Raw genomic sequence first — 23,560 nt, forward strand, 5'->3', positions numbered from 1 at the left:
CTCTACTTTATAGCGTTCTCTGGCAACAACTAATATTATTACGATATACAAAACCGTATTTTTAGATTTTTCTGCAGTGTGCAGAGCTAGAAATCTGTAAAGGTAACATTTTGTAACAAAAGTAAATCTGCCTGGAGATTTTTTTAATTGCTAAATTGAAAACGTGGTAACTCTCGAATAAAATCTTAGTCTCAAGGTTGTAAAAGGCGTGCAGAAATTCTGATATCATTTTTTGCTTTACAGTGATACACATATGTGGTGCATACCTCAACGGCGGATTAAGCGGTAAGGCGAACTATGCGGCCGCGTAGAGCCCCGAAGGGACCTTCAAGGTCTTTAAAATGCTACTGAAAAAAGGGATTGCGAAAATGCAGAAGATAGAAATAGTCCAGAAAAACGCTTCGATATAGACATGGAAGTAATAAATGATATAGCTTTATAGCTAACAAAATTAATTAACAGATGCTATTATTAATCATATTCTTAAAACAAAGAAAAAATATTGGGAATATAGAGAATTTGAAATCAGTATATAAAGACAGAGATGAAGTGTATTACAAAAGACTTTCTTATGATCATTTTTACAGAAAGAAATCAAATAAAATTACGGAAAAGAGAAATTGGCTATTTTCAGAAAGAAGCAAAAGTGTTTACTGCTACCCTTGCAAACTCTTTTCAACATCAAAATATAAATTAATAACTGGTTTATTGAGTAGCGAGAAAGTAGCGACTTTTCAAAATATCTGTGGCGAAATCAGCGACTTTTATTGACAACATGAACATTCGAAGGAATAGCAGAACTGACTGATATTTTCAACGTGCCTATGTTAACTTGCCTAACTTAGGTTAGTGTAGTGATATTGGAACTCCTCATCCTCCCTCAACTGCGGTTTTGTCGGTCCAGGTGCAATCTATTTACATGCAGTTGTAAAGGGTTATAAAAAGGAAGGGAGAAAAAGCGGAAAAAAGGGACAGGAGAGTAGGTAGAAGATCGGGAGAGAGAGGAAGCAGTAGTGAAGTGGTGGAGTTTGAAAGCGAGATTAAAGATTAAAGTTGTTTTTGTGTTACGATTTTTGATTGTTCGAGTTCTGTGTGATGAATCGGCGGGGCAGAACCCGTAATTCAAATCGGGTTATCTACAATTAGGTTACAGTGTGAATACAGCAACGTAGTCACTATACTTGTGTTTGTGAAAACAGGTAAGAATGCAAATAATAATATTAACATTATTTGATTAATATTAAGATTTCATAACAGACATACATTAGTCTGATTAGTCTCATTAGTCTCTAATTAGTCTGAAAACAGGGGGACCCAATTCTTGCATTCTGTGAAAACGGGTAAGGTTGACTATAATGTAATAATCTTAATCTTCACTATCGTTAATTTTGCCCGAGCAACGCCGGGCCTACCGGCTAGTTGATTCATAATCCTATTATGAGAATTAAAATTATATTAAGAACTAAGATCATTTAAAAATTTCTAAGATACAATTAAAAGGAGATGTTTTACCTTTACAATGTTCAGCTTGAACGTACAATACTGTCGCGTGTTGAGTGCACTATCGTTTTTACTTAGTCGTTATCGAGGATGGCTGCCCATGATTGGTTAATTATTCTGCCTAAATTATTGTTTATTATTGATTGATTTGTTGTTCATTTCTTGTTTATTTTTGTGGAAACCAAAACTTAAAAAAATGCCAGAACTTATGGGCCAACCCAATATTCTCTATAAAATGTTTGGTTGGAAAAAACATGGGAATATGGGATACGAGAGCGTCCAAGCAAACGATATTTCGTCACGTGCTTGCATTCACTCTGTAAATAATAGTTATAAGATACTTTAAACTGTATACTAACAGTTTTGTACTTGTACAGGCAACACGTTAAAAATAATATTTTTGTTTAGTTCTAGTTTAAAAATGTCTAAGCAACTGTCGGGTGCACAGAAGAGAAATATAAGGAAACGAAAATTAGAAGAATGCAAGTCAATGTCGCAACAATTTGTTAAATGGCTAAGTACAGAAACACCAGAGAACGGAGGTAGTGCGGAAGAGGTTAAACCTACTACTGCTTCACAAGCTGATGATACAACACTACATTTGACATCTACCCCTTCAATGAACGACAATTCTCAGAGAAGCAAAAACAAGGAGCCACTTCAAGAAGTAAAATCTACTACTTCACAAGATATTTTACTTCAGTTGCCCCATAATAATTCAAAAGAGGACGAGCCGACACAAAGTACTGCCTCACAAATTGATAATACTGTACAAAATATGTGCTCTCCTGTTCCAGAAGAAACACTGCTAAATTACAACGATCCCCATTCCTGGCCTACTATTACAAATAAATTAATATATTCCCTTGTCACACATGGTCCGCATCAAGGCGACAACATTAACTTTAACACGTTGAAAGCAGACGATTCAGGGCGAAAATTTACAAAAGACTGGTTTTATGTTAAACAAATTAATGGAGAAATTGTTAAAAGAAAGTGGATTTTATATTCCATTAATCAAAATGCTGTATTTTGCTTCCCTTGCATGCTTTTTGGACACAAATTACATAATCTTTCAGACCCACAAAAAGGATTTCATGATTGGAGGCATCTTCATCCGGTTATTCCCTTACACGAAAATTCTCCGGAGCACCGAAATTCATATGTGAAGTGGAAAGTAATGGAGAAAAATATAAAATTAGGAAATGCAATTAATGATTATGTAGTTAATTCAATTAACAAGGAAAAAATGATATGGCGTGAAATATTAAAAATAATATTGGATGCTATTCTATTCTGTGCCAAAAATAATATTGCTCTTAGAGGTTCAAATGAAATTATTGGAGATCCAAATTGTGGCATTTTTTAAAATTTGATTGAATTTGCTAGCCATTATAATAGTACTTTAAAGGAACATATCGAAAAACATAAAAAAGGTTCAGTTTCTTATTTCTCACCCACTATTCAAAATGAAATAATAAAATTAGTTGGGGACAAAACTAGAAATGAAATCATACGCAGAATTAAGAAAGCAAAGTATTATACCATTGTATTCGACTGCACCCCTGATGTTTCAAGAAAAGAACAAATGAGTCAGATGATAAGATATGTCCCTGTTGACTGTAACGGAAAGGTAATGATTGAAGAAAGCTTCATCAACTTTATTCAGTCACATGAAAAAACGGGAGAAGGTTTATCTACTGAAATTTTAAATAAACTAGAAGTTGATAAATTGGATATTCAGGATTGCAGGGGGCAAGGATTTGACAATGGTGCCAATATGGCTGGCAAATATAAAGGAGTAAGTGCACGTATTTTGGAAATTAATAATTTAGCAATATTTGTACCTTGTGCAGCTCAATCTAAATTTAGCTGGTGTCCACGCTGCATCTACAACTCCAGGAATGATTACTTTTTTTGGTACTGTGCAGAGATTATTTAATTTTTTCTCGTCCTCAACAACATGTTGGAACATTTTAATGAAGTGCCTAAAATTATCACTTAAAAGTTTTTCTGATACAAGATGGTCATCAAAGGCCAATGCAATAAAGGCGTTGTATTTACAATTACCTGAAGTAATGAAAGGACTGCAAACGATTGCAAACGATTTTTCAAATCCAGAAGCTGTGTCTAATGCAAAAAGTTTGATTTTCAAATTATTTATAAATTTATCTGTACTCTTTCTATATAGAATAAAATTCTACAATGCAATGATCGAACAAATAAAGCATTACAACAGAAAGATTTGTCAATAGTGTGGAACAAAATTAATTGCTGGATTACGTAGTACATTACAAGGGCTTCGAGATACAGGTTTTAAACAAAATTTCCAGGAAGTACAAAATTTGGCTAAAGAAATGGGTATAGAAAAGGGATTTTTTAATAAACGAAAAAAAAGAGTTAAAATAATGGAAATAGATGAAACACCAGATGAAGGAAGTAACTTGACACCCGAAAAATTATTTAAAATACAAATTTACAGTGTTTTTGACACTCTTTTGTCTCAAACAGATTGACGTTATCAAAAAATGAAAACTATCTGTGACGATTTTTGCTTTCTCTATGGCTCATCTTTACAATACATGAGTGTTGCTGATTTAAAAAAATCGGCTGCAGATCTTGCTATTAAATATAGCAAAGATTTAAAAAAGTACGAATTCACAAGTGAAATTGAAAGTTTTAAGTTTGACGTAACGACTCTTATACAAAATATAGAAACTGCATCTCCGCTTAATATTCTACAGGCTCTTCATGATTTTGGCTTAATTGAGTCTTACCCAAATATCAATGTCGCTCTTCGAATATTTCTAACTCTTCCCGTTTCTATTGTTTCCTGCGACAGAAGTTTTAGCAAGTTAAAATTAATAAAAAATTATTTAAGATCAACTATCGGACAGGAACGATTATCCAATATTTCTATTATTTCAATAGAATATAATATCGTTAAAAATATTAATTATGATGATGTAATTAATGAATTTGCTGAAATGAAAGCCAGAAAAGTTCAATTAAAATAAATCTTATTAAAAATCTATTGTACTGTATTTGTTTTATTATTTTCCCAAACCAAATAAATTAAGGGGCCTAAATGCAAATTCTTGCACAGGGCACAGGAATGACTAGTTACGGCTCTGGTTAGAGGATAATCATGCTAGTCTAAATGCACTAAAGTTAATAACTTTTGACCAGTATGAAGATGTATTTTCATGCAAAGTATATATCAAGGGTGTTCAATTTGAAAATATTTCACCAATTTCTTCTTTGCAGCAATTGTTTTAACATATTGCTTGAGTCTGATGTTCCTAACTCTGAAAATGCACTAGCAGAATTTACAAGGAAATTTGATAAAGATGGTCTATCATATCCCACCAAATAACTGCAGGTCTTAATGATGAAACTAGAAGATAATTATACTTTTTCATTTAGTGTAAGAGAACTGCACAAGAATTTTGTACAAGATGTTTTGAATGATTTAATTTCAATGAAACGTATCAATTTAGTTGGCTGCAGTGAACACAGAGAAATTGTCACTAAATATATTGTAAAATTTTACTTACTTACTAGATTACATTTTCTCATAAAGGGTCTAAATAAATCTAAAGAATACAATAGAAAACAAAAATTCTACCTAAAACAGAGACGAATCACATAGCCTAATTCTGCAGTTGCAGTATGATAGCTAACAATAAATGATTTCATCCAAGTTTCTGACCTAATTTTAATTTCACTGACTTGTGTATTTTTAATTTATAGATTTTACTCCACTGTAATTTTTAATTCCTTTCTTTTTCTTGAAAAGGGTGAGAAATCTACATGCCTATTAATCTGTAAATTTTTTAAGAGAAATTTTTCAAGTTTTTATTCAATGTATGAGTAGTAACATGAATTTTGTACCATTTTGAGAAACAGCTGCACATTAATAAGTTTAGTTATTGTGTGTGGATACTTGGCAGTAGGCTAATAATTATTTATTTGTTACATACTTAATTTTGTAATTTTATATTGGAAAAATAAAGTAACATTCTGCCTTTATATTTTATATACTGTGTAGAATTTAATCGTAATTTTAATATTGCTTTATACTGTCACATAATACTGTATGAACAGTATACAGTATTATGTAACTGATAGAATAGAACTTATTAGGCAAATGCTAAGCCCTCACAGTGGAACACGTTCACAAAGCCATATAAAAGTTACATTTTATTATTAAAAGTAGGATAAATTCTATATTTTTTAGTAAATATAAATAAACCTTGTTGGTAATAACAAGAGTAGAATACTCTTGTACTCTAAATAATACTTGTTTGTACAGTACTCAACAGTTGTAATGTAAAAATAGACAATTCAGTATAGGCTATTTGATTTAAAAAAAATCTTAATTAGCATTAATAAAATCTAATTCCTTTATGTATAAATGTTAATAAAATGATACTATATAATAATTGATTGCTTGTGATATGATTTATTATCGATCTAAATTCTTTTACTACTAAAAATCCAACTTAAAACCAATATAAACATAGGATGATACAGCCAACGTAGCACAACGATTGACAGCAGCGCCTCTAGCGGCAACCTCCAATAGAGGGACAGAAAATAAGCTCGATTTCGACACTATTTTCTAGCCACTTTAGTCTAGATCAGTGTTTCCCAAACTTTTGACATCTGTGTACCCTTTGTATAATTTTCTTAATGCCGAGTACCCCTCGTAAAAAAAATTGCATATACAGTAGAGCGTCGATAAGTGGAACGTCGGTAAGTGGAATGGCCGGAAAGTGGAACGATTTTCAGTCGGACTGTGTCGTGCTGAATCGAATGTTTTTGATACTAAATTTACTTCTAAAGTATAATTTTCATGTTTTTATATTCTTCAATATATTTATTTTGTTTGTACAAAATGCAGAAATAATTTTTAACGATACGATAGCCTCGATGATTATTATAAAAATTTTCGTTAGGCTTAAAATCGACGAAAATTCAACGCAAAGCGACACGCAACGGAGAAAAATTCAACAGGAAGCGATACGCAACGGAGGAAAATTTGAACATCGGACAGGTTAATGTATTTTTTTCGTACAAAGTCGGAAACTGGAACAAATCATTAACTGGAAGGACCCCAGTCCCCAATTGATTCCACTTATCGACGCTCTACTGTACTTTAAATCAAAAACCAAAGATAACGAGGATATTCCATTTCTATATGCTGCTGCACTTGAAAAATCGAAAAAGCCAAAATAGAAGACTATGTAGAAAATATTGTTCCTAGATATAGCGATATGGACTTTAGGTCTCATTTTCGTCTTTCTAGAAGCACTGTCAAAGTAAGTCTCTGTTAAGAATTGTTAGTTGTAGTAACTAGCTACAGAAAAATTGGTTTATTCGGCAATTTTAGCTTTTTATTAATACTAAAGCACATAACAAACCTTTCCTGTTAGAAAAATCGCAGAAAAGCTAAAAATACACACGCGCACATTGTAACAATTCAATGTGTGGAGGTTTTTGTGTGACACTGTTGTCTTGGCCATAAGATGGAGAAATACACAGAATCACAGCACCCGGCGAAACCGCTAAGAAGTAACGAAGTTTTTATTATTTTTCTATGTTCGTAATCGAAAAAAAGTAAACTGCTTGTTGCACCAGGAACAGCCGAAGCACGGTGCAGCGTGTACCTCCACTAAACTCTTCCCGTACCCCTGGGGGTACGCGTACCACACTTTGGGAAACACTGGTCTAGATGAACAATTACACAATTTCAAAAAAGATGGATGTCCGACGCAAATGGATTGAGTTTTCATGTCGTACCGTAGAGTCCTTCTTCGGATAGTGGGCACCATAAATCATATATCACGTTCGGGTCACCAGTTTGTAGCGCTGCTTGTACTTAATTACTTACGATATGTAAAGCAAGACTACATACAAAAACTTAAATTTATTACATATACGATATATGGCGCGATTATACAAGTCGGACGTAGAATGGAAAACACGCGTGTACACAGCGAGGTCCGAATCAAAAGTGAGGTCACAAGCCGAGAAAGGTCGAAGGTCAGGTTGCCAGTTTGTTGGGTTCAGTGTTCCACCTAGTGGCGACCTTTGGAATTACGATCAGAGCTATCGCCACAGGGTCAAGAATATCAAAAGACAACGTGGTTGGAAAACGTTGGGTCTAACACGTGGTGAGTAATGAAATTCATCTTGATTTTAGAAAAACCATTTGTTTACTTTTATAGGTTAAAATCAATGATAATTATGTTTAGCTAATGCACCATTCTCTCTCTTAATTTTATTTAAAATCGAGACATAAATTATAGAAATTTCCCAAACAGAATTTTCGGCACTTGTGTAGTTAAAGAGGTACAACAGTTTGAAAGGTTTTTCTTCCATAAAATTAATCGATTCTAGACTAATTTGACTCGAATATTTCCAAAACACGTATAATTTTTGGGGAACGATTTATATAAAATATTCTATAAACAAAATCATGTAGGAATACTTACCAAGTGTTCACCGTTCGAGGACGCCATTGCTTAAGCTTGTTTCGTCGCGGAGCGGAACATTAGACGAAGTGCAATCTCCAGTATGGGTCGTGTTAAATTTCCATCAATTTAATGCTTTTTCTTAACTTGCACTTCCCTTTATTTTAACTTTTTCTGTTGGGGTAATTATGCAGTTTAAGGGAATATGAGTTTTTAATTATTATTTTTTAAAAAGAAGGTATATTTAATAGTCATTCAGAAAACACATAACATTTTCTCGGGTGATCCATATATTTCTCGGGGTTTATCTCTCTCAATCTTCTCTCGATCATGTAAAGCATTCTTGCACCAATCATTGACATTTCATCGATGATGATGAATTTGAGCGACTTCATCTCAATTTGGAATCTCTGCGCAGCTTCTCCATTTAGAGATCGAAATTTCGTACTAACGATAGGAAGACGAAGGAGAGAATGGATCGTAAAGCCATCAATATTGATCGCTGCTGCTCCACGTTTTAAAAAGAAGACTTGTTTAAACTTATTATTCTATAAAGATTCTTTATATTTGTTGTGTGTCCAGTTAGCGACAACATTTACCTTCCAAAATTACCGTTTTAATGCTTGTCATATTTTCCGACCACCAGATGGCGCTTCTACACGTGCATGCAGGAAGCGACTAACACTTGACTTCATGCATTCCTTGTCAACATTATAACTCTAGAATGACTTGTCCGATGTTGATGAAATTTCCCACGACGACTCACATTCTCTCAAGGATTAACTGATTAAAATTTCAACTTTAAAAAATGATCCATACTGAAGAAAAACACCTATATCCAGTTCTACAAGAACGGATCATTTTTGAAAGTTGAAATTTTAATCATTTCATCCTAGAGTGATGATGAGTCGTAGAAAATTTCATCAAGATCGGACAACTCATTCCAGAGTTATTCTGCGGACAAGGAATGCACGAAGTCAAGTATTAGTCGTCACTACGTTCCGACAATTAAATTGAAATTAATAATTAAAAATACAGTAGAGAGTCGAAAATCGGAATCAATTGGGGACTGGGGTTGTTCAGATTAGTGATTTGTTCCGATTACCGATTATGTACGAAAAAATATATTAACCTGTCCGATCTTCAAATTTTTCTCCGTTGCGTGTCGCATCGTGTTGAATTTTCGTCGATTTTAAGCCTAACGAAAATTTTTATAACAATAATCGAGGTTATCGTATCGTTAAAAATTATTTTTGCATTTTTTACAAACAAAATAAATATATTGAAGAATATAAAAACATGAAAATTATACTTTAGAAGTAAATCTAGTATCAAAAACGTTCGATTCAGCAGGACACAGTCCGACTGAAAATCGTTCCGATTACCGGGGTTCCGATTAACGACTCTCTACTGCAGTGTTTCCCAACCTTTTTTTCCTCGCGAACCAAAAGAAAGGTCCGAAAAAATTTGACGAACCCCCTATGTAGTCGTTAATGACAGGTAAAAAAAGCAATAACATTTGATAAAATATATATTTTACATATTGCAGAATAATTGATTATATTAATCGTGAAACATTTAAATAAAACATTAATAAGACTAAAATGATGGCTATAAAAGTTGAAAACAAGATAAATTTAACAAACTGATTCTTATGTTTTACATTTGGAAAAACTCTTAATGGGATATTTGTGGCTGTTTGATAGAACAAAGCAATTCAAAGTTAGGCTTAATATCTGACAATTTCAGTCTTAGATCAGGTTCTGCATTTAACCTGTTTCTGTATTTATCTTTCAGATAAGTATATGTTGAAAATCCTTTCACGCATAGATATGTTGTGCAAAATGGTAATAGATCTTCAATGGCTTTTTTTGACAGAACCGGATATTCATTTTGTATACTGAGCCAGAAGTCAATTAAAGATTGATCTTTAAAAATTGCTTCTAGAGAACTGCCACAAGATAACTCTGAGTTTTTCTTTTTCCAGTATATTTAGAGAGGTTTCTGAACTTACATTTCCTTGAAGTGGATTACGTATCCAGTTGTTTGAGATGGATATATTGCATCTGTTGGGAAAATAGTCATCGAAAGTTAATCGAAGATAGTTCAGATGTTCACATATACTCCTTTTAATGTTTTCGTCAAGTTTAATTGAATTTTCTGATTAAAAAGTGCTGACAGAATAGAAACATCCATACTCATTCATCTGCAGGCATTGAATCCAAAAATTGATCTTTTTCAACATAGCCTCAATTCTCTCATGTACACTGAAAATGGTGACACTCTCGCCTTGTAAAGACATACTTAATTCATTCAGTTTACAAAAAATGTCAGCTAAATACGCAAGCTTTTGCAGCCAAAGAACATCGGATATACAAGAAGACAAATGAAACGGATGATCAATAAAAAATGCTTGAACTTCAGACTTCAATTCAAATAAACGCGTCAAAACTTTACCACGGGAAAGCCATCTAACTTCTGTGTGAAGTAGTAAAGAAACGTGGAAACTTCCAAAATCCTCACAAAGCGTACGGAATAGACGGCAATTTGTAGCACGCGATTTTATAAAGTTCACAATTTTTACAGCATCACTTAAAGTAGTAGATAACTCTGCAGGAATACGCTTACATACTAAAGCTTGTCTATGAATACAACAAGGAGTCCATTGAATTTTCTCGTTGATCTCCTTCACCCGTGCCACAAAACCAGAAAATTTTCCTGTCATTGATTTTGCACCATCTGTACACACACCCACACAATAAGACCAGCTTATTCCATTCTTTTCAAAATACCCATTGATCATATCGAAAATCGCTTCTCCAGTTGTGTAGGTTTTCAAAGGTTTTGCAAATAGTACATCTTCTTGAACAATATTCGTAAAAAGATATCTAACGTAGACAAGTAAGACTGCGGCATTTGTTACATCCGTCGATTCGTCAAGTTGAATTGCAAAATAATTCAATTTTATTCTTTTTAGAAGTTCGTTCTCCACATAATTAGCCAAGTCATTAATTCTACGCGACACCGTGTTGTTTGATAAGGGAACTAGCTCAATTTTCTTTGCTGCCTTTTCCTCAAGAATACATTTGGCGATATCTTTCGCACATGGTCCAATTAAATTTTCTGCTATTGTATGCGCTTGTCCAGATCTTGCAATTCTATAACTTACTCGAAATGATGCTTCAAGGGCCATTTTACTATCTTCGTTTGAAGTCAAGAAAGAAGAAAGGCTACACTTTTTGATATCTGCTAATTTTCTTTTGAAATATTCAAGAGGTTTATCTTTGTGTGTCGGATGTTTTGTTTCAATATGTCTACGAAGAAGTGATGGTTTTAAACTGCTGTTGGCAAGAACTTCGTTACATATAACACAAAGCGGTTTAGGTTCCGACTCATCCCCAGTAAAATGAAAACCCAATTGTAGATAGTCTGCTTTTTCCCTTTTCTATCATCATTTCCTTTGTTTTTCGCCTGGTGAAACTGTACCTTACTACAGCTTTCAGTACTATCATCTCGATTATCATGTCTCGTTTCTAAACGACCCGTTTTTAACCATCGATCCATAATAAAAATAAGCTATAATAATAATTAAATTAATAATTATTAAATCATTTACACGAGAACTTGACAGTCACAGTATCACTATCACTCAAGCTTTACAAGTGCTAAGCCTATGTGTGAACGTCGGTTAATACAACACTACTCTCCCAGTTTCCGGTTGTGAACAAGTATCTAATTCTAAAATCTGTAGTAAACTGCCTTAATTTGATATTTATTTCCAATTGTATTGTAAAAAAAAAATATTACATAGAAGGGAAAACTGCTGCAATGATTTCAAATATAAAGCAGAACATGATACTAATCACATTGATAAAATGTTTTAAATATAAATAAATGTTTGTAATAAAAAGAGAATAGTATTTGATTACTTGAATAAGAGGAATAAATTATAATGTATAAAATTGTTGATATAATTTGATATTGATGAAGTAATTTTGAAAAACAAATAATGAAAAAAGAAATGAAAATATTAAAATTTATTATAGATTTCTTAACAAACAGGCAGCGAACAATCTGTTTTACAGTGGGTGTGTTCTTTAATTTTTGCGTTTTTGTTTTTTTTTTTGTTTTTGATTTTAATGGCGTTTTAAAAAATCCGCCATTACAATATTATTTTCGCGAACCCCCTCTGCAAACACTGCGAACCCCCAGGGGTTCGCGAACCACCGGTTGGGAATCACTGCTCTACTGTAATAAAAACAAAAACGAACGAAAGATATGTGTTAATTTTGAAAAACGGCTTCAAAGTACAATTTCCCTTGTCTCGCCTTTCCGCGAAATCTGACACCGATGAGTCATTGTTTACACAGCTGGATGACCTCCAGAACAGCTGGTGTCGTATTTCACGGGACATTCTCATGAAACTCTCAGGAGGAGAAGAGTAAAAAGTAGGGTGAATACTAGATGGCGGTATATTTCTAAATATTTTTTTAAAATTACGATTTTAATTGAAATTTCCGACCCCCCAACTTAATTAAACGTATATATAATAAAATCTATTAATTAAAAAAATTAAAAAACTATTGGATGTTGTTTCTGACATCAGAAAATAGCTTTAAATAACTTTACCGAAGTAAAATCCGGGCACTAGAACTTTAGTAGGATGAATGAAGTTCCATAAAAAAAATCCCATAAAAAAACAATTAAGCGTTAATCGCGCGTCATTAAAGGTTAATTAAAATCGCAATAAAATTTTTTCGCGCAAGTAATAATTTTTCAAAAAATTTGGAGACAAAACATTCGAAAAATCAAAAAAAAAAAAATGTTTCGGGGCCAAAAGTACCGTTTTTTTGTAACTATATGTAACTTGTACGAATTATCTCGGGTCTGGACGTCTATAGACGTCAATAGGCGTTAAGGGGATTGAACAGCGGACGCGTACGAAGTGTGTCACGTGACATTTCTCGATGCCATCCGGCCACGTGTCTACTCTCTCGCCTCGCATCTGACATGTTCCTGATAACTTAACAATAATAATAAATAATAAATAAATATATGAAATAACAAAGGTAAAACTGCTCGTTAACGACGATAATTCTATCACTATATATATTATGATAATAAAAATTAGTCAGAAGCAACATAAGATATCTATTGTCGAAGAATATTACGTAAGACGACATCTATTACTCCCTACCCCTGAGTAAGAAATCGTAAGAAATCCATGACCCCCAAAATACCTTACGTAATTTATGGATGGCCCCTTAGGCCACGATGTTCTGAAAACTCACGTGAGGGCGCTTCGGCTAACCCGGCCCCAGCGAATCGTTAAAATTTCGTTGGTGGATCTGTTGTTTAGTTGGATGTAGCTACTGGGGCCTTAATCTATGCGCTTGAGAGAGATTGGCCAGAATGGCAGTATTGCCTGTGGTGCCAGACGTGAAGAGCACATCGAATGCATTTAAGGTCAGTAAGACCTGCAAATATTCCTCTTTCATTTGTCACAACCTGTATAAAAAATATTTTATAAATTGAAAATCATTAAAAATATTATTTGTGAAATTTGTATAAATTTACATAAATTCGGCTTTTTTTATTTGGTGATTACGAAAAGAAAAATAGTTGATTTATATTTTTAAAATTTTGTTTAAGTTTATGAATTAATAAGAAACATTCACAAAGCATTTATTTTTAATCTGCAGGTATATGCTTATTTATTTTTAGTGATTTTTACATTCAAATGATTGACCTATCGAACGTAGAGAATTGTCTTTTCGTGCTTATGTGGTGTTTATAACAATGTAACGTACTAGACGAGTCTTTCTGGGTATATTCGGACACTGTTTTTGGTAAAAACTATTAAATATGACTTAGTAAAATGGCTAAATAATACGCAATAAATATAATTTGACATAAGTTACATCATACTAAAAATTCGATTACATTCATTCGGACTACACTTGTAAACAGTCGACAGTGGAGACTATTAAAGTAATTTGCGTGTGAAATTAATTTAATTTTTTTTCCTGCTAATTTTAACTATCTTAATGACGTTGTACAAACACACCAGTTCAGTTATTTTGCATAAATTTGTGCTTAAAAGTCAATTAGTGTACGGTTCTTAACGTCTTCAAAAATTCGGTTAGGTTAGGTTAGAACGTGCGTCCCACTGTTTCCTTGCTGGAATCAGAGACGAGCCGCCATCTTGGCACGAAGGGTTACATTAACCAAAAATTCTTTAATATTACATCATTTTTGTTCAATAGACAAGAAACATAGTTAACTGACTTACGAACCATTTTGTCTTTTATACTAATACGTATATATATTGTATGAGTCGTTAAAAAGATCCAATTTGAAGCATCTCATACTCCAAACTTCTGACTTGTCAGGTAAATTAGACTTATGCTCACATTAAAGCCGAATTCCACAAATTTTCAAATCTACAAGACTTTTAATAATTGCAGCATGTTACTGATTACAAGTAACTTTATCGAATCAAATCTGCTTATAGCTAGTATATCTTGTTAAAATTTGAAATTTAAAAAGCTTGCAACAGGGCATAGGTCTGTTACTAATTATAATTAAATAAAAATGTTTTCTAAATTAGGAAAGATACTCCAATGGTAAAATATTAATAGTTTTATTATTTAATTTACTAAAATCTGGTGTTTGAACTCTGGATTTTAATCTATACCTCGTACAATACTAATATCTTTCTGTACAGTCATGCAAAATGTATGATTTACTACGTTATTTTCATTGAAAACTTTCACTTCTATTGATTCACGAAGATATATTGTTAATTACAAAATAAATATTGTAGAAAATAGACGTTTTGATAATGGATGAACCAGAAAAGAAGTGTGAATTAGTGTGTAAAAGCCGTTCGAAGCAAAATTTGAATATTGCCTTCATATGCGAAATAATGATTCGTATATTCACAACTCTCGATAATTCCGAAGTAGAGAATTGCATGCAAGTTTGCTCATTCTGGAAGGAAATAGGAGAATCCATACTGAGACGAAGGATAAGGATTGCAGTTGAGGTAAGATATACTTTAAGATGAGAATAAACAGCAAAACCTGTGTAAACCTGCCGGTTTACACAGGTTTTCTGTATTTTTCGATATTGTAATGTTGGAATTATCAAACCACCAGGTATGCCTTCATCCACCGAAATATGAAAAACTATCTTCTAGACTCAAAAACAGACAATCAACACAAAAAGAAATACAAATGCCATCAAAAAATGATAATCAATCTTCCAAATATCTAGTTGTGGTTCTGCCATCTCACTACGTGAGAATATGCAAATTAGCACGATACTGCACAATGTAAGCAAAAAAGACAATAGCGAGTTTGAGACCGAAGTTTTAAACGCGAAAACGTGTACGTCAGACGTTCAGCGCCGCTTTACTGTAAGTCTAGAAGTTTCGACAATGGCGTTTGGAAAGTCAGTGGCGTCATGCTCGACATTCCAAACGCCATTGTCAAACTTCTAGGCTTACAGGAAAGCGGCGCTGAACGTCTGACGTACACGTTTTCGCGCTTAAAACTTCGGCCTCAACCTCGCTAATATAAAGAAACATACGTAAGAATACAGCTGTTTTGTGCTTTGAGAGCTTTAAAGGTTTTATCAAATTTTACCAACGAGAAAAAATAGGTTTCTCATCTTAATTATAAGAGGCTTATCGTTATGTTTTAACTCATTGTGAATTTCTGAAAATGATAGAATTAGAAACGTAAAACTTGCTTTCACGTCCCATTACCTTTGAAGGGATATGAACGGACATTATGAACACTTGTATGGAAATGCAAAAGCAGGTACTGTACAAAAACAGATTTGTATACATAGCATAGTATAATAACTGGTTTAAAAAACCTTCTTCATAGATAGGAACAATATTCTGTACTGGTTGGCTCACCCACTCCTCAAGTGCGTCAATTAGGTGGGTTCCAAAAAAATAGATACAAAAACGTATGTTTGTAAATTGTTTCTATGGATTTTGTCAATTAACGTGATGTAATATTAGCACTGTAATTCCGGTTTTTAATTTTTTTTTTTCAAATATAGATAAGAATAATTATTTGTACTAGTTATATACCTATTCTGTAAACATCAAATGTAGTCCATTCCGAACGATTGTGATTTATAGGTATGTTTGTAAGCTATCTGTATCGTTTGAATGTATTTGATGTCATTTATAAATTGTGTGTTAAAAAAAAAATTAGTTGTCTGAAGTGGGGCAATATTGAGCCCGAAACGTGTTAACCAACGCGTATCGACTGAATAGTAAATAAAAGGATGAAGGAATGCCTGGTGGTCGATTAATTACACTACATTAATTACACTCTTAAGTGGAATATTTGTTTCTTTTTCATATGTAGGCCTTACCACGTCAGATAATTGCAATCACGAACTTCTATCCAGAATATGTTGTTCGCTACTTCAAAACACGAAATGGCAACACTAACTTCTTGACAGGATATAATGGACATTGGTGGCAAATCAGGGAAAGAAGCGATAAAACTAAGACAAGACGACTTTTATCGCGGTTGGATGCTCAATGTCGTAAGTATCTTATTGAAACATTAGCAAAATGTCCATCAGTGATCAATGGTGGGCATATTATTGATGTTTAATTGAATGCGAGTCGTGGGTTTGCGTCTCACCGGCAGCTGGATACGTGGAATGTTCCGATTTTTTACGTGTCTAATACCCAAATAGGGGCCAGTGTTCTATAGAATGTTCTTCCCGGAAGGCGTTCCGCGAAAAACATTTTATTTGCATTGTTATAGATTGGATCATTTGAGAGGGATTGTGGCAAAAATCTGTCAAGCTCATTGCCACTGTTTCGAGCGAATACGATACTTTTGAAAGATGGGTCAAATCGCCAAATCACATTTAATAACCACATATATATTCGCAACTTCTTTGTTATTAATTCAGGTTTCCCGAATGAGGTACTTCCAATAATTACGAAGAATTATGACACACGTTCCTTGCATTGAAGTCTTTTCAGAGACACTGTATCAACATTTTCTAGCTTGGCTGTATTTTTACCCTATAGAATAAGTAACATGCAACATGATTAATGTGTTTTTCAGCATTTATTCGTAAATTTAATTTGAAAATATTACAGTATTCGCAATTAAATAAAAAACAAACAAAATCATGGGCATCATCTATTACAATATGTAAAATAATATGAATATCAACTTATAACTTTAGCAAAACAATTACGCGTTACTTCAATTATAATAGAAAATTAATTTCATTTGTTAGAAGTGTTCGTATGTTGACGAAACATAGGTCAAATTTTAGGACGAAACCAAGCAACACTAACCTCAGTTTCACTTCTCTGTGGTTGAAACATCAGTGCTTGGTGGTTGATAACCAGAATCCTTATCCTCGTTGACTGACGTATCTCCATATTGAATATTGAAGCCTGCTTAGTTTACGTACAGCTGGGACGATTATTTCAATTTGACCAAAAATGTAATTTGTCACTATCTCACCTCCGTTTCCTTCAATTAATCAGTAACAATGCAAATCATGAACAAACACTTCATATATAGTCAAAATATTTGCAAATCATTCTGTTGACTTTGAAAAATCTGTGAATCCAAGGACTCCTCATATACGATTATCGCATTAATGGAATAAAACAACAAACACTTAGAAGTCGATTTGCCAAGCGATGATACCTCCAGAGAGGACTTTCTACGGAAAACTGGTCTCTATTTAGATCTTACACACGTGAAAGAAAGTAAGAAAACTTCACGTAGCCAGTCCGTTGGTCGGGCACGAAACTGCAACCTAAAATATTGTTAAACTTCTTAGAAATGCCGAAAATGTGTAGGTAGATAAAATCATTAAGCTACTAGTGAGGATGTAAGAGAAATTTAACAAATTTAATATAAAAACGTAACGTTTTACAGGTAAAAATAATCATATAAACGACCGGCGATATTCTCAAAGGCTCATTAAACTTCTTACACATTCTCCACGAAATCTGTTACCAATATGGATCGCTGTTTTTCCTCGACTTCCCGGACTGAAAATAAGTCGTTTCGTGTTTTCAAAAGATGAAATCAATGAGAAGCTGAAACCGGGTCCCACGTGGTTTACAGAATTGACAGATATTTCAAAAGAAGCAACGAAATGCGTCCTATGGATCGTAGATGGAAGACTGGAGGACACCTTCAAGAAAGTTATACCACAATGCGCAGTAAGCGGTATATCAGGTTATGGTTTACCTCGAACATACAGATGTATTGTGTTTTCGGGAAGGATGGTACACGCATTATCAGTTAAGGTGCCTAGAGATCATACACTACAACAAATGAAAGTTACAGAATTGAAGCAATACAACATTGCTTGGAACAATTGTATTATGTTATATTTCAACCAATGGTACATAAATTGGTGCAACGATCGATCAAAATTTGTCGACGTTGAGATTTTTAGTAAAGAATTTTCCAACATTCCAATTTTCTATTATAGTAGCGGCATGTATTTCTGTGTGGAACACATTCCGAATATTTGTAAAAACACAAGTACTATAGAAGAATGTATAGAAGATTCATCACATATTGCAACAATTGTTTTATTGTGGATTGCATAAATTATAATTAAGTTATTAAATGCAATTGTAAGGTACTTTGTTTTAAAAAAAATGTATGTCCCGTATATTACATTTAACTTTTATTCAAATCATTCTGTGTATTTATTAAAGATCAATTGACATTAAAACTGTATAAAATATATATGTAATTCAAATTATTTAAATATCATTTAATAAAATAATTTTTATTCAATTTTACTAATATTTTTTCTCTCTTCGCCCAAGTGCCCACCAGTGGCAGAGTGGCTAAAACAACTGAACATTACTTCTCGTGAGTTCGCACCTCAACAACTGGGTATTCTTCACGTGTGTAACATCCAAATAGGAACCAGGTTCCTGTTGAATATCTTTCCAGGAGACTCCCGTGTGTTGCAATGTCATATTCCACAGAACCAAATATGAGCTCTGTGCAAACACTAAGAGGAATTCTTTTAGTAAGCCCATTATGATTTCAACAAGGCCCACAGTGGAGTGGCTGGGTATTAAGGGACAGGGCGACATATTCGGATCGACCACTCCTGAAAAATTCCTGAATTTTTGGCCAATTCGGATCTGATTCCAGGTCCCAGAGCAGCAAACTGCCATCTTATTTCGGCTATCAAACTATGTTTACAAAGAGAGCCTTTTAATGAAGACCAGGCCGGGCCAACAGGTAAGGTAGTGAGGTGCCTGACAGATCACAGATGAAAACGGTGTTGCCACTACACCTTCACAATATTCTCTTCGCGGGCTGCAAATTTCTCCAATTTTTGCCATGTATAGAAATTTGCAGAAATTCATGTAAATCCTAAAATATGTGGAATTCGTCTTTTCCCTCTTTTTTCGACAGTCGTGTGGCTTCTCTCGTAACGTTCCCCCCATATTGTAACGATCATCGCATCGGATAGATGCACCTGTTGGTGTTCTGCTCTCCACAAATATGTAAATTATTCCATTACGTACAATACCTAAGAAAATGACGTTTTTTTAACGATTTTACAGTGTTTTCTCTATTTTTATTTTTAAAAATAAGTTTTTCCCTTTATTTCATAAAATATTTGCAAATACACACCAATTCCTCAGTACCGGCAAAGGAGCCGAATTTTTCGCAATACCGGAAATTTCCTGCAGATAACAGCTCTGGTTTAAACGCGTATAATTTAAAGAATAATAAAAGCCTTAAAGGAATACATTATCTTTAAAACACTAAGACTCATTATCTAAGAATTAAATTTGTGGTTAGCGACATCTGTTATGGGATTTTATTTAAAATATTTTTGTATTATTAATTAATTATATAAAGTCAAAAGGATTAACTTTTAAGCTAGACATAAGTTTTGTTTTTTTAAAAAAAAGTGTAAATGCCAATAACGAGTAAAATGGTCATATCCATTAAGTCCGATACAACTCTAGATACAACACAAGATTTCCCTCTCTCCCCACCTCCTTAACCCTTAACCACCAAAATTTGCGCCCTGTGTATTTTAACATCCCTGTCAAACTTCATAATTTTTGGTTCATCTAGCTCCTCAATAAATCTGAACACTAGCACCCTCGTTAGTAAAATCTGGTAATTACTACTACAGTTCTGGAAAGTGTATTTAAGATATCCCTCCCCTCTTGAATTTGTAAAGAAATGTTGGATGTTTCGAATTCGAACACAATTTACCTGACAAGAGCTTATAAATAGAGCCGAAAAACGTTTAGTAAAGAAATTTAAATACCCCAGTGGTAAGGTGTGTGATTTATCAATAATACTTAGTTATAACTAGGTATTAGACAGATAAGCAGGGATGGAGAGTCAGAGTCGGGAGTAGAGGAATCGAATTTTTTTATGGGAGTCCGGAGTCTATTTATTGTTTCCGCCGATTGTTTTCTCCATCCCTGTAGAAAAGTATGGTTTTTCCAAGATGCCGAACCACAGTTTGGTTAAAAAATGTACACACCAAAGTCAATGTGTGGCCAAATGTAATAAGTTTCTCGTTGAAGCAGCACAAGTACTAAGTTGTACAGAAATAGAGATACACAAAATAGGGAAAGCGATTCGGACTTGTGCCCAATGCACTCATGGTGCTCACTGGTTTTCATTGTAGTTTCACTGTAAGCAAGCGCTTCAAAATCGATGGGTAGTCAGCTGTTTCAAGAAATTTTTGGGTAATAATATAAAACTAGCAGGTATTTATGTGCCGGGCTAGGATTAGGAGATATTAATCTCTAGTAATTCTATCTCGCGATCGAGCAATGTACGGTGTTCGGCGTTGAAGCGAACTTCGTGATCGCGACTCTTCGGAGTGGCTGAGGATTTGAAATCGGGATCTATTGATGTCTGCCTATAGACACCATGGAAAGGTTAATATGATTTTGGAGGTTGCGGAACGTATTAAATTACTTTAAAAGACGAAAAAGAATTATATCATTTGATTTCACGATAATTTGTATATCTTAAAAATAATTAATTTTGTCCCGGGATTCCGAGACAAGCAGAAGACCGGGAAATGAGAAACCCTACAGGGGAGTTATTAAGCTCCAAAGCAGATGAAAAAATCGTGCCCCACACGTACCGTAACTAACACTCATCCATACATACAGAAAAAAAAATCCCGATTTTTCTGGACGTTCGAGGATCCGAGTCCAAAAATGTGAAAATCTCTGGAGGGGTGTGTAACGGGATGTATCATGCCCCGGGCGCCACTCGCAGAGGCGCGCCCAAATGGTCTCCAAGACAAACTATATGTGTTTCTGGGGCAGGGAAGGGGCGCCAATAAAGTGTCGTGCCCCGGTCGCCAGTTATGTTCGCTACGCAACTGTGGAGAGGGATACGTTCTTTAATAGCGGTCGCTCTGCGTCTTTGCTACTACGGGAGTGCGCTGCTGTTTGTAGGCATTTAGAAACGACGGTGAAAGAAAGATGGCGGCGCCCGCACTACCGATAGTATCGTGATGGAGGAATCTATAATTCTAAAATATGAGCTTTTAAAGGCAAAAGAAGGGTCCCAATTGTAAAATTTAACCATTTTAATTTAAATTTAAAATGAGTAGTCTTATCAATAACGTCACTCTTTATACATACTTTATAAACTTTATAAGAATATGTTATAAAACCAGAATATAATCGTCCCCCTGTCACTATATACCAAACTGTATATATTTATTGTATAAATAATTTTTCTAAGCTGAAATTCACTGTAGATACCTATATTGGTTTACTAAATTTGGTTATGCTCTATTGTCAAATTATTCCCATTAATTAGTATAATTTAATTACTGATATGGCTATTGTATACTTTTTGAGGTTGTGTCGGTTTTGTAGGTTATTCTACAGTTTAAAACACTAGGTATATTCTAGTAGTCAGTTGGTCTGAGAATGATATAACAACAACTGTTTCCATTATTACTACTTTTATATCAATTGTTCTTTCTATTATCGAGAATCTTATATTTAATATGGAGGGCAATGCGAAGGTCTCTGCGTTCCACACTGGATCCAAACGTCCACATACAGAATGTTGAAGTGTATTCATAGTAATATACCATCTCAGAGTATGACTCTACTTCATTTCATACTTTAGCACATTGTGGCCAAATGGGCTCACAGTGATACGCATTCAAAGAGAAATGGACTCTGTCTACTGAGGCTATGGCCTCTAAGGGTATTGGACTGTGCTTATCATTATTTATTAACACATTTACAAACTTTATGGCTAAATGTGTTTATTGTGCTAAGCATTCTCAAAGTAATGAACTCTGCATACCAATCCATATCAAAACATTCACATAATTTGTGAGATGAGAGCCGTCAATGCAATAAAAAAAAAACAACTCCACATATATTTTACATTTTGTATTTGTATTTATTTTTATTTATAATGTTTGTACAAAAAGTACAAAACAGCCAACATGGAATTATAAAAAATCTACATATTATATTAATTGTTTCAATAATATGTAATTTAAATATATAAAATGTAATATGCTGAATGTAACAATATACGAATATATGTCGGTAAAAAAAAATGTAGCGGCTACGACCGCAATAGTGTATCCAACTCTCTGTAAAGCATTGAGCGAAACAGAGAACGTCTGAAAATAAAGTGGAGCACCGGAAGCCTGACATTTATTGCCAGGTAGAAGGTCTGCTCTATTACTAAGTAGAAGGTCTGCTCTATTACTAAGTGTAAAATTTAACCATAAAATGGATTATTTGTTGAAAGAGCATTCAAAATAGCCACGAAAAAAATTAGAATGCCGGCTACCACTCGAAAAAAAATTGTAACCACTCGATACATGTTTCCTTATGGGTGTACTATAGATTACTCCCTATGAAATTTCAAGACTTTGATTATATATTTGAACTCAGGGGACCGAGACGAGTTCAACGGTTCCCTATTTTTGGACCGGAGACGAAAAATAAAAAAAGTTATCACACTTTTTAAGTTACCATACTTTTTTAATGTTAAAAAAAACTTCGGTTTACTCGACACCGTTTAACTCGTCACCACTGGATAAGTCGACATATTTTTGCTGTCCCACACTCCGATAAGTCGTCACCCCCTCCTGAAAAAATGAATTCACTCTGCACGTGTGGTGCGAACTCATTTTTTTCAGGAGGGGGAGTCGATTTATTTATTAATATATAATTAATATATTTCATAATATATATACGTATTAATAAGAATGTCTTAACATTTTATGTATTTTTATGTATAAAATAATAACAGATTAACAAACAGAAAATATACAATCTACACCAACGTCACACCAGAATCCAATTTTGCATTTTCTCATACCAGAGGCATTAAGAATCCTTAGACGTTACTTGCCAACAATTGACAATTGCGAAGATGATGTTTTAAAGGCGTTCGTGATCGTTGAAAAAGAAAGTCGAGACGGTTAAGTGCTCAAAACAAACAACACTAAACGAATTTTTCAGTTTTTTATCTACAGAGTAATTGTAAATGGAGGACACAATGTAT

The 23,560-nt window shown here is 33.8% G+C and overlaps 4 protein-coding genes across 5 annotated transcripts; 3 read left to right on the forward strand and 1 right to left on the reverse strand.

The window, feature by feature from the left end:
• The first annotated feature begins 945 nt into the window (after positions 1–945).
• On the forward strand, positions 946–4,434 carry LOC136986590 (zinc finger MYM-type protein 5-like). 2 transcript variants are annotated; one of them, XM_067284176.1, is made up of 3 exons: positions 946–1,199; positions 1,909–3,092; positions 4,012–4,434. In XM_067284176.1, exon 2 carries the CDS (start codon positions 1,922–1,924, stop codon positions 2,867–2,869), a length of 948 nt encoding a protein of 315 aa, XP_067140277.1. In that variant the 5' UTR covers positions 946–1,199; positions 1,909–1,921; the 3' UTR covers positions 2,870–3,092; positions 4,012–4,434. The 2 variants fall into 2 exon arrangements, with proteins under 2 accessions (XP_067140277.1, XP_067140276.1); XM_067284175.1 differs by lacking the exon at positions 946–1,199 and having other exon boundaries at positions 1,782–3,092.
• On the forward strand, positions 3,137–4,016 carry LOC136986517 (uncharacterized). Its single transcript, XM_067284068.1, has 3 exons — positions 3,137–3,301; positions 3,357–3,635; positions 3,756–4,016. The coding sequence occupies exons 1-3, from the start codon at positions 3,137–3,139 to the stop codon at positions 4,014–4,016; spliced, it is 705 nt and encodes a 234-aa protein (XP_067140169.1).
• Positions 4,435–10,143: 5,709 nt separating the features above from the next.
• On the reverse strand, positions 10,144–11,172 carry LOC136986518 (zinc finger BED domain-containing protein 5-like). Its single transcript, XM_067284069.1, has one exon. It carries the CDS (start codon positions 11,170–11,172, stop codon positions 10,144–10,146), a length of 1,029 nt encoding a protein of 342 aa, XP_067140170.1.
• Positions 11,173–14,823: 3,651 nt separating this feature from the next.
• LOC136986519 (uncharacterized) lies at positions 14,824–18,654 on the forward strand. The gene is made up of 3 exons (XM_067284070.1): positions 14,824–15,027; positions 16,370–16,553; positions 17,924–18,654. The coding sequence occupies exons 1-3, from the start codon at positions 14,824–14,826 to the stop codon at positions 18,607–18,609; spliced, it is 1,074 nt and encodes a 357-aa protein (XP_067140171.1). The 3' UTR covers positions 18,610–18,654.
• Positions 18,655–23,560: the final 4,906 nt, after the last annotated feature.

The sequence above is a fragment of the Centruroides vittatus genome, unplaced genomic scaffold (assembly GCF_030686945.1).
Source record: "Centruroides vittatus isolate TY-2023 unplaced genomic scaffold, ASM3068694v2 scaffold_1152, whole genome shotgun sequence".
Taxonomy (NCBI): Eukaryota; Metazoa; Arthropoda; class Arachnida; order Scorpiones; family Buthidae; genus Centruroides; species Centruroides vittatus.

Coding starts and splice junctions, on each gene's coding strand:
- LOC136986519 (XM_067284070.1), top strand. CDS start 14,824: ATGGATGAACCAGAAAAGAAGTGTGAATTAGTGTGTAAAAGCCGTTCG. Junction 15,028..16,369: donor GGATAAGGATTGCAGTTGAG/GTAAGATATACT, acceptor TTTCATATGTAG/GCCTTACCACGTCAGATAAT. Junction 16,554..17,923: donor GCGGTTGGATGCTCAATGTC/GTAAGTATCTTA, acceptor AACGTTTTACAG/GTAAAAATAATCATATAAAC.
- LOC136986590 (XM_067284176.1), top strand. CDS start 1,922: ATGTCTAAGCAACTGTCGGGTGCACAGAAGAGAAATATAAGGAAACGA.
- LOC136986517 (XM_067284068.1), top strand. CDS start 3,137: ATGATTGAAGAAAGCTTCATCAACTTTATTCAGTCACATGAAAAAACG. Junction 3,302..3,356: donor TGGCTGGCAAATATAAAGGA/GTAAGTGCACGT, acceptor TACCTTGTGCAG/CTCAATCTAAATTTAGCTGG. Junction 3,636..3,755: donor ATCCAGAAGCTGTGTCTAAT/GCAAAAAGTTTG, acceptor ATTTGTCAATAG/TGTGGAACAAAATTAATTGC.
- LOC136986518 (XM_067284069.1), bottom strand. CDS start 11,172: ATGGCCCTTGAAGCATCATTTCGAGTAAGTTATAGAATTGCAAGATCT.